Source organism: Nansenia antarctica (assembly GCF_963989245.1).
Source record: "Nansenia antarctica genome assembly, chromosome: 13".
Lineage (NCBI taxonomy): Eukaryota > Metazoa > Chordata > Actinopteri > Argentiniformes > Microstomatidae > Nansenia > Nansenia antarctica.
The window spans coordinates 9,360,790-9,371,827 of NC_137683.1; the positions used below are offsets into that span (position 1 = coordinate 9,360,790).

General features: G+C 41.9%; 2 protein-coding genes across 2 annotated transcripts; one reads left to right on the forward strand and one right to left on the reverse strand.

Annotated features, from left to right (window-relative positions):
• Positions 1 to 774: 774 nt before the first annotated feature.
• Positions 775 to 5,441, forward strand: LOC308169270 (tartrate-resistant acid phosphatase type 5-like; the record flags this gene model as incomplete). Its single annotated transcript, XM_080543946.1, has 6 exons — positions 775 to 847; positions 1,443 to 1,633; positions 3,133 to 3,260; positions 3,924 to 4,115; positions 4,839 to 4,986; positions 5,086 to 5,441. The coding sequence occupies 6 exons, from the start codon at positions 775 to 777 to the stop codon at positions 5,323 to 5,325; spliced, it is 972 nt and encodes a 323-aa protein (XP_080400072.1). The 3' UTR covers positions 5,326 to 5,441.
• A 1,789-nt stretch (positions 5,442 to 7,230) lies between these two features.
• Positions 7,231 to 10,831, reverse strand: f3a (coagulation factor III, tissue factor a; the record flags this gene model as incomplete). The annotated part of the gene is made up of 6 exons (XM_080543888.1): positions 10,737 to 10,831; positions 10,430 to 10,538; positions 9,385 to 9,578; positions 8,964 to 9,145; positions 8,509 to 8,677; positions 7,231 to 7,376 (listed from the first exon to the last, which is right to left on the reverse strand). The coding sequence occupies exons 1-6, from the start codon at positions 10,798 to 10,800 to the stop codon at positions 7,231 to 7,233; spliced, it is 864 nt and encodes a 287-aa protein (XP_080400014.1). The 5' UTR covers positions 10,801 to 10,831.
• Positions 10,832 to 11,038: the final 207 nt, after the last annotated feature.

Consider the following 11,038-nt stretch of genomic DNA (forward strand, 5'->3'; position numbering starts at 1 on the left):
TGTGAGTGAACCAGGAAATGTGCTGAGGGCGTGTTAAGGACGAGGACACCTCCTGCCTAAAGAATTTAGGTAAAAGGTTAAATGTTGTCCTCAGAATACATGTTCAGTCCTCTGCAGGGTTTCTGAGTCCCATGAACCCTGTAGCCTACCTAACTACACTGTTATAAAGGTGGTTTCTGAAGGTTAGGTAAGTTCAGTACATAGTTCATACAGGTAGTCCAGCAATGAGATTGATTCTTGATCTAACTAAGTCATAAAGCTACCTGAGCTATGCATTAGACCCACGCTGTCTAGAACACCTCAGCATTAGTAGGTGAAAGGTTACTGATTCACCAAGCGTTTCTGATCCATGACAGACAGTAGGAAAACAGTGACCTGGCTGTTCTTTCATGCACGAGTGTAAATGAGTAATCATATACATTAGCATTAAACACTTTAAAATATATGACACACACTTAACATTCATCTATTGTGTGCTAAACCTGTCACTCAGGTCATTTATTTGCACCAGGTCTAGTCACTTACTATCTATAGTTTTATTCAGAAAATGTCAAAGTTCATGTTTGATCACCCTGCACATTGGTCTGCATCAGCTGATGTTTTTATGTTTCTCATATGACTCAATGTAGGAAGTTATACACAAACCACAACATGACTTCCTCTAAATGCAATGAGAACAAAGAGAAAGTAAGGTTGTGTCTGTCTCAGCCTGTTCTCAACTCTCACCAGTGTTGGCTTTGTTAGTTACTGCACACCTCACCCTAAAGGTTGGATATGGATAAGCTGAATCTGATGCTTCTCGTGTGTCTACACTCACTATGGCCTCACTGTCAACCTCTGGAGCAAGGTACAGAAACTAACCACTGTTTTCTGGATGACATCTTTATCATCGTTGTGTGAACTGTTTGAGAATATCACCATGAATTCAAAAGGGTATATTCGGAGCCTGTTAGTTTCAGTTTAAGACAAAGCGTTTGAAAAGACAGTCGATAGTAGAAGTAGAAGTAGTTTCTGATTTGGGGGCCCCGGCCGCCTCGCGTGCTTGGTCTGATCCGCCGCTGGGACACCTGCTTGGCTAGCCGAGGGTGGGGCTATTATGGTCTGTGCTTGCTTGGCTGGGCCGGGTGTGCTGGTGGTGGGGCGGGTCGGGTGTGTGGGGTGGTTGGGGCCTCCCAGGGGGGGGTTTGGGGGCTGCTGCTGTGTGCTGGTAGGCAACCTGGTAGTAGTATTCGCTCTATGAGTAGAGGACTGCAAGGGAATTTTCCTGGCTGCACAGTGTACAGGTTTTTATTACCTTTGCCGGCTTGCGGCTCTGTCATCATGTGAAGCGCATTGTGAGTCACATGTGAGTCACATCTTGTGAGAAATGCGCTATATGAATAAAACACCATTTGATTTGATGTGATTTGGTCTGTGCTGTGGTTTGTAACGCCACTCCTCAGCATCCCTGCGCTTCGTTGGGCTCGGGGACTGGGGGGGGCTTCCGCTGCCCCCCTATCACACCCCCCATGAGAAGGCCGTGGCTGAAGAGCTGGGAGAGGTGGCCCAGACCATGGGCCTGGACTTCGTCCTCAGCCTGGGAGACCACTTCTACTACAGCGGAGTGAAGAACGTGGACGACCACCGCTTCAAGGCCAGTCCAGACTGTTAATACAGTCAACACCGTGACGTTAGAATTATAAGGTTCTATCTAAATTTTTCGTCAAAATTGAGTTTTTTACATAATCTGATCCATTAGGTGTTTATGTGGTGTTATTTTTAGTAATTAATATTGTTAGTAATTGTTAGTAATTAATCAAATACTAAGGTTCCATCTCACAAAACATAATGGAATGTAAAAACGTTGACGCTCAATATCTCTGAACTACCCTGAACAGAGATAGAACCTTATCATTCTAAACTCACAATACATCATCATCATCATACCATATATTGGAACAAACTATTGATTATAACTTAACTCTCCTGAGCTTCTTACTGCAAATGATTATACATAGGTTATACAACACATACATTGCTCCATTGCTGCTGTATCTTCCTGTGCTGTATTGGTTGTGAAAGATGTGCTGAGAATGAGATACACAGTGTTACATCAGTGTGTCAGTTCCTGGCTAGACCACAGAGGAGAGAGGAAACACTTTGATAATGTGACACAGAGAATATGATTTGTTGCTTATCCAGAGTGATATATAATACAGCTGGACAGATGTGACAATGCTCATACTGAGTGTGTAGAGGGAGCACTGGAGCTCAACAAACTATTTTTAGACTTTACGATTAAACCAGGTGATTATTTTTATGTGAAGCATAATGCCCTCTTGTGGCATGTTGCGTGTGCACTCAAAACATACAATTCTTCATGAGCAGTAACAATATGGTTTATAAGTAACATTATATATTCAAACCAATCTGTAAATGTAATTGAAAATGCAAAAGTGACAAAATACAGCTACAGTAGGATAACAAGACTTATTCATCAGAATAAGAGACTTAGAGACTCTACACTGGCTATCTGTGAAGTTCAGAATAGATTTCAAGATCCTTCTGCTTGTTTATAAAGCTCTCAATGGCACAGCACCAGAATATCTGAAAGATCTTTGGCTAGCATATCAGCCCAATAGAGCTCTCAGGTCTTCTGACGCTGGTTTTCTCTGTGTACCACATGTACAAAAGAAGAGATTTGGTGAGGCTTGGATTGTCATTTTATGCACCCAAATTGTGGAATGTACTGCCAGTTTACATTAGGGATGCAACCTCAGCAAATATGTTCGAGTCAAGACTAAAAACCTCTTTTTAATATTGCCTTTAAATGAAAAAATAATTCAAGTGTGATTATATAATGATTGGAGCACTTTCAGCTGCAACGTTTGCAGGAAAAGCACTATTGATTGATTGAAAAATGTATTAGAATGTTTGCAGAAGTAGGTACATGAAAGTACATATTACATACAAGGTCAAACTAAGAGGATAAAAACCCAAGAAAGCCACTGGCTTATTTCAATTGGGGTCCTTGATTATACATACAAATCAAAAGTTATTATTATTATTATTATTATTATTTATTTATTATCTGCATCTTTTTAAAATTATTATTACTTTCCCAAGTAACAGTGGAATATGTCTCTCTTCTAGTATACCTTTGAGAGTGTGTTCTCTCAGCCCTCCCTGCGTGGCGTGCCGTGGTACCTGGTGGCGGGTAATCACGACCACGTGGGAAACGTCTCTGCCCAGATCGCCTACTCCAACAAGTCAGCCAGATGGTAAGCATTGTCAATAAGGCTCTGATCTTTTACTGTGTGTTTTGGTTTTGTGTGTCGGGCACTAACCTTGTTTTTTTCACTTTTTACATAAACACCCACCAATCACCTTAGGAACACCTGTACACCTGTCTACAGTCCAAGCTGGTGGAGGTGGTGTCATGGTGTGGGGAATGTTTTCTTGGAACACTTTGGGCCTGTTAATACCAATCAAGTATTTGAGTATTTGTTGCTGCGTATTTGAGTAGTGTTGCTGACCATGTGCATCCCTTCATGGCCACAATGTACCCATCTTCTAATAGCTACTTCCAAGCATGATAATGCATCATGTCACAAAGCAAAAGTCATCTCAAACTGGTTTCATGAACATGACAATTCATGAGTTCAGTGTTCTTCAGTGGCCTTCCCAGTCACCAGATCTGGATCCAATATAACACCTTTATGATGTGGTAGAACGGGAGATTCACAGCTTGAAAATGCACCTGAAAAATTGGCAGGAATTGCGTGATGCGATAATGCCGTCGCATCAATCAATGCCAGAATTGAGGCTGTTTTGAGAGCAAAGGGAGGCCCTACCCAGTATTAGTATAGTGTTCCTAATCATTCCTAATATCGATTGATTTGAAATGGAATTGACTCGGCTTTCATCTTATTTCGTCTCCTCAGGAACTTCCCTGAGCTGTACTATGAGCTGGCTTTCAAGATCCCACACACCAACGTATCACTGACCATCCTGATGATCGACACAGTGGTGCTGTGTGGAAACACCTATGGCGGGACCCAGCCTGAACGAGAGGAGGAACCGAGGGCCGCTGCCAAGCAGTTGCAATGGATTAACTCCAGACTTGCTAACACCAAGTAAGGCTGGCTCTCACAACATGCCAAACACAACCTCTCAAGTTCACACTGTGTCCATGTGTGCAACTGTCGAGGTGAAAGGAATTCATCTCTGGGTAAATAATGGCTCTGGTTTTAATACCTTCACGGTTGAGGGGGAGAGAGAAAAGTGCCAAAAAAGAAAAAAAGTTGCTGTTTAAGCCTCAGGACAAGAATGTGAAGATCTTATGGCATGTTTTTAGAGAGGCTGCATAACCACACTCCTCTATACTCCTCTATTCTTAACATTGTTGGTCAGTGACCCACCACACAACTACGCAAGTGTCCTACAGCTGTCTGTACAACTACAGACACATTCCTCAACTGTCACTATGTGAGGAGCGGGCACTCCTTCACAAAAGAGTATTGTGAATAACAACAATGGGTTTGCGTACATGTTCACACTGTACCCTCGAAATGAATGATGTCGCTTGGCACAAATGCCAACCGAGACGGAGGAACCGTAGATTAATATTGTTGAGAGTGAAAACACATGGTCTGTACCCACACATTCCCCTGACACACGTCTACGTCAGATTGTCATCTCTAGTTTGAATGATGGTGACAAACAGATTCTTCTTGTGACTTGTTCAAGTGACAAAGCTGTATCTAGACTAGAGGACATTTATTCAATTCTCATGAACACATGCAGCGATCGTTGTCATACCAACAGAAATCAACCTCAGTTCTTGTCCCTTCTCACAGGTCAGAGTATGTTATGGTAGCTGGTCACTATCCGGTGTGGTCCATTGGTAACCATGGTCCTACACCGTGTCTCCTGAATAAACTACGACCACTGCTGAAGAAGTATGATGTCACAGTTTACCTGAGCGGCCATGATCATGATCTCCAGGTGTGTACGTGCTGTTATGACATGCATCAAACATAGAAGAATGACTTTTGTCACTAACCGTATACCTTGATGTTGAATTCCTCTGTATCATTCTACCAGTTTAACCAAGAGGATGATGGGAGTTCTTACGTGGTCAGTGGAAGTGGCAACTTTGCCGACCTGTCCACCCATCACAGGGACAGCTTCCCGTCGTCCTGGCAACGGTTCTCCAGTGCTGTCAATTACACGTCCGGAGGTTTCGCTTACTTTGATGTCACAGAGAAACAGATGACCGTCAGCTACCTCCAACCAGACGGGAAGTGTGTGTATCAAACAGTACTGCCAAAACGCAAAGTTTAACAGATGTTAATTGATTGATTTGATTTGATTTATTTGTTCAAGGGGGACACAGTACATTATTGAACACTTAAATGGAATGCGCACATATCATCAGTGTAAATGTACCCAATTATAGCCATTGGCTAATTTCCATTGGTGGTCCCCCCTGCCAGAAGTAACAGGGCTACATTTCCTAATGGAAAAAATCAGGTTATGGGGTAAAATAAACACATCATATAGATACAGTCATGATCAAAATAAACACAAAAATACAGTAGCTAAAATAAAATCAGATGGCATCTAACTAAACTAAGGCATCTAGCCTAACATGCATCACAGTAGGTCATATGACTACACAACAAGCCCTAACCTGATTCAGCCTAATCTAACTGATCCCTAGTCTAGCAGGGTTAGAGGTGTGTGCAGGTTTGGTTTTGCTCCAACCATCGTCTCAGCTGGGTTTTGAAGGAGCTATATGTGGGACAATCTCTAAGTTAAGACAATGTTTAGCTTACTATGTGGATTGAAGCTGTAGGAGCCATGAATATGATTTAAGGAGTATTTAGTATACTAGGCTAATGGGTTTATTGTGAGTTTATTTTCGATTGTTTTTGCCTTGATCAACGTATTGAGATGTCACATGGTTATTGGCGGTGATTTGGTAAGGTCATTTAAGCAACTGCACACCTTGCATGGCGTTAGTGGAGAGAGAGGGGAGTGATGGGTCGATTATTGACGTATTGTTTGTTATTTTCTTATTTTGTTCCCTTATGGATTATTTTTGTACGTTCACCTAGTTTGATTGACAATTCAATAAATGCTCTAAACGTACCTTTTTCTCAAGCGAATTGTTGTGACAAACGTGTTTTATCATAGTCTACAGAGTGTGTGTGTGTGTGTGTGTGTGTGTGTGTGTGTGTGTGTGTGTGTGTGTGTGTGTGTGTGTGTGTGTGTGTGTGTGTGTGTGTGTGTGTGTGTGTGTGTGTAGACCTGTAGAGGGTGCTGGTGAAATTCTTTAGAATTCATAGCTGGGAACATTGCTATTGACTTGTCTGCAATACAAGCTCTACACAGGAATGCGATGTCTCCTCTGATACCAGACTAATTAAAAACATCTTTCATCAGACACGGCATACAAAGATAACATTACTCCAACCGTAAAGAAAAGAGAAAAAGTTTCATATCAAAGTAAACACAATACCAAATGAATGATAAACACTTTTTATTTTTAAAAGCTTAAACATCTAATGAGTGCCTCATTAGTACCAGAAGACTTTGTGACCAGAGTCACAAATAGAAGGCATTTCATTCTTACATCCAGTTTTGTCAACTAACTGCTTAGCATAAATATATGTTAAATCTGGCAATATTTTCACAACAATTTCATTTTTATACAGTATAGACACCCATGTGATCCCTCAAACCAAGATACATTCACAGAATATGTTTAAAGATGACCTCATATACAAATAGTACGGTACTTTAATAATGGCTACAAACTATACATAACGCACTTAAATAAACTTAAAATGTTCTAATTTAGATTTCCCACATAGTTTAACATTTTCCAGTGTCCCAAAATCATTTTAAATTTCTCAATTTAAGTTAGTGGTGATAAAACACAAAGACAAGAAAATAAATAAAAAACAATTGGAAGTGTTAATGTCAAATGTCATAATCACAACAGTAGATGAAAGTACCAGCCACCAAAAATCAAAAAGAGAGTAACTTGCAGCACTGTATTTTGGGCAAGGAAACATATGTCTATTATTAACTGTTTCATAGAAACAATGGAGAATTCCAGTGTCTGACAATGGAATGTTTAAGTGGAGCTGCCTTTGCATCCTCCCTTTCAAAGAGTCCAGATCAGCTGTACCGCGTCTTGTGTTCCCAAGTGAGTAGTTAGTTACTCTAGGAAACACTATTTCACACAGCACGTAGTGGCATTCCCTCCTTTCCACTTCGATTGGCTTTCCCCCTGCGTTTGCAGCACACCACTGTGACTGTAATAGCCACTACTATAATCACAACGATGAAGAGGATGCCACCAGCTATCACACCAATCCCGTAGTCTGCGGAGGAAACAGGATTAGAGACCATCATTGTCTGTGGACAATGATTAAACACACACACACACACACACACACACACACACACACACACATACAGACACGCACACACAGGAATTTTGCAGTGTTGCATTTCTTATTGAGTCTAAACAGGGAGGTGAGTCATTCGTCCGCTCCTCTAGCTCTTCTGGATTTACCATCAGTAGCATTAGAGAGTGAGTGGGCCGTTGATCTGTGTTTGTGGGTAAGTGGGCAGGAGGGGGTACACAGGGATCAGCACTAGACCCTCTTACCCTCATGGATTACCATGACTAAGCACATGACTAACCACATGTCATAGAGTGAACAATTTACGGGGTAATTCCATTCAACCCTCCATATGTGACAACAGAAACCCGGGAACAAGTCGCCATGCGATGGATTCGGTGAGTAATCCTCACTACTCTACACTGACTAGGTAGTAGTGGGGATTACTCACCGAATCCATTGCATTGCAATGTTTCGGTTTGACTAGCGAGTGTGTCATTGATTTTCAACAACGCTGAAATGTATTAAAGGTTTTCGGAATAAAAGTCTGTTCCTTCGGTTGCCAACTTGTTCCCGGTTTCACCAGCTGCTGTCACTTATAAATTACAAATAGTACAAATAGTTACACACTGTGCTCAAATATTTATAAAGGTCCTTGTCAACATTCAAAATGTATCTAAAAGGTCGAGGCTGACCCTGAGGGAGAGATTCCTAGAGATTGAAAAAAAAAAAAAATGTGTGTACAGGTAAATCTCCCCCAACTGACCTATCGCTAAGCCACGCCCCCTTTGTCCACTCGGACAAACAAACAACGCTTCACTGACAGTGACTGACTGACCGACCGTGACTGAATGAATTTCAATGACTTAAAATTGGCAGGATTTGGCACATTTCTGATTTCTGATTTACCACAGCAAGTAATAGACATGGTTTTTAAAGATGACAAGAATATCTCGTCTAGAAGCTTTTTACCATCAGATATTAGCGAGTTGTTTGTCCGAGTTTTCTGCCTGTAGTGACTTTTGCTGTGATATGATTGGACAACTTCTATTTTGGGCCGTGGCTTAGCGATAGGTCCATTCCTCAAACGGTATTTCATCCTCTTTACCTTCAATGAAGGACTTGTCCTCATCCGGTGAGCACTGGGTGTGACTGATCTCCCCCAGCTGTTTGTCCGCAGAGCGAGAGGGGATGTAGGCCTGCACTTGGAAACAGTAGCTCTCCCCGCGGTCCAGATTAGTCAGCTCTATCTCACTGCTCTTAGAGAGCTGCACTTTCTAGGGAGACATCATCACAGAGGGTAGGGTTTACATTAGGTCTTGGACTGCATCCCATTGTCTTATCAGTTGTTGTTGATAACCGTGGCACAAAATGGAAAGGAATGGAGGCACTGAATGTTTGTACTTCTAAATGTGTCAAAAAGGTACACTTTGTCAATCTAGAAACAGTTATTTACTGCATTCAATTTTCATTTATTATCGAGACACAAAGGCGTTAAACATTATGAAGTGTAAATATGACTTCAATAATTGGTGTTTTCACTCCCCTCCCATCTGAGCTCACCTTGCCCGTGCTTTCCGCCCGTCTGTAGGTGACCTTGTACTGCAGATCATCTGCAAAGATATCCCGAATGCTCAGCGGCCTGCCTTCATCAAACAGGGCTGTGAGAGGGTCTGTTACATACAGGCTGATCTTCCTCTGGGCTTTCTTCACTTCGATCTTGAAGTCAGGTCTGCCAATAAGAGCTAGAGAGGGAAATAACACATGAGCTTAGTGGCCCTGGCATGGGGAGAACCCTGTTCTGTTTGACTGCAGGTATGTGTACTACTACTACCATACCTGGGTCACACACAGTAAGTAAGTCTTTTTAGGGGTGCTTGATTTAACTTTACCATTCAATTGAACCAGGTTCAAAAAGCACATGTAAATGATTTGAAAGTATTCAACATGTTGACAATGGTCTGGTATTGGCCAGGGTACCTACTGTCTTTGTAAGGACAGAAGCGATCTGCGCTGGTGTACGGGAATTCGATGAGGTCTGAGGTCATGCCTCGGGGAGGCTCTGAGAGGATGTCAGCTGAGTAGGTGGCCTTCAGCTCTTTCAGAGAGTTGGACAGGTCGCATTCTGTGTCCATCATTCTGATACAGTGCTGGTTCGTCTCTCTGTTCTGACCGACGCTAAAACACAGATTGTCAAAAAGATTTACACACAATTCTAATGGTAAATTGACTGTACTTATATAGCGCCTTTATCCAAAGCACTTTACAATGACCTCTCATTCACCCATTCACACACACATTCACACACCAATGGCAGCAAGCTACCATGCAAGGCGCCGGCCAGCCCGCTCACTGGGAGCAATTTGGGGTTCAGCGTGTTGCGCATGGACACTTCGACATGTTGCCAGCCAGGGCTCGAACCACCGATCTGCCAACCTTGCGATCAGTAGATGGCGGCTTTACCTCCTGCACCACAGCCGCCCTTGTTCTCTCCATCATCCCTTCCCTTATATTCCGTTTCACATTTGGGACATTCATTGGGGTCTAGATTTGTACTTCAACTCTAAGACATGTACCAGCTAAGATGTTAAACTATAATTTAGCATCAATAAAAGATCTATTCAACCTTTTTTTCTTTTTGCCGCTCAAGACACCATTAACCAATGATCCCAGACTAGGATGCCTCATTTCCAGAAAAACCTTTTAGAGGATCAATACTGTAATCTCATGCGATCACCACTGCAATCCAACCTAAACCTCATTCTCAAGGTCAGTGAAAGAGTCTGATTGAGACTTGCTATAATGTCATTATAGGCACCTCGTTTAGAGTGTCGCATAAGAAAAATTCATGAATGTACACTGAATATAATTTAGCCTATTGTAATCATTTGACATAAACTAGGCTTTGCTGAACAACTGTTCAATAGACATCCAGAGAAATAAAGCATTGGCATTTCCATTAAATGATTGGCCATTTGTGTCACTGTCATAAACACAACACAAGTTCGAGAGGTAAAACATGTACTCACACAGAAAACTCAACGGTGTATGAATAGTCGGTCGGTTTTGGATCCCACATAAGTAAGGTTTTGAAGTTGAAAGATGACCAGGTGACGTTGTGCGCCGTGGGAAACGCGCCTAAACAAATCAATTGGATAAATGTTCAAACAAGGCTTCTGTAAAATGAACATTAGTTAAAGTGAAAGATGTATGACTTGGACATTTGTATACAGGACCACACGGAAAGAAAAAAATTGCCTTACATAACGTGGTGCATGCATCTCCGTAATGGAATGTAAATGTAAAGTCTTTAACTTTCGTAAATAATTCACTCACCTGAAACATAATGTGTAATAAAGATAACAGAAACACACAATGTCATAAATCCGTTTTTCGTCATTTTGGATGCCGAGTAATTCACTGTTCCAGTATTCCAATTCGCGGTGAGTGTAAGTTTACGAGACTGTATCCAGGTGCGAGCGACTTTGATTTGAAACGTCTTCTTTTATATGAAAAATCATCAATGCCGCAAGTTATCGGATCGAACCCGTCGCCCTTACTCACTTTCCTTCAGATGTGTCTGCCAGTGGTTAAACGTCTAAGTGCTGTCTAGCGATAGAACGACGCGTGTGTGACCA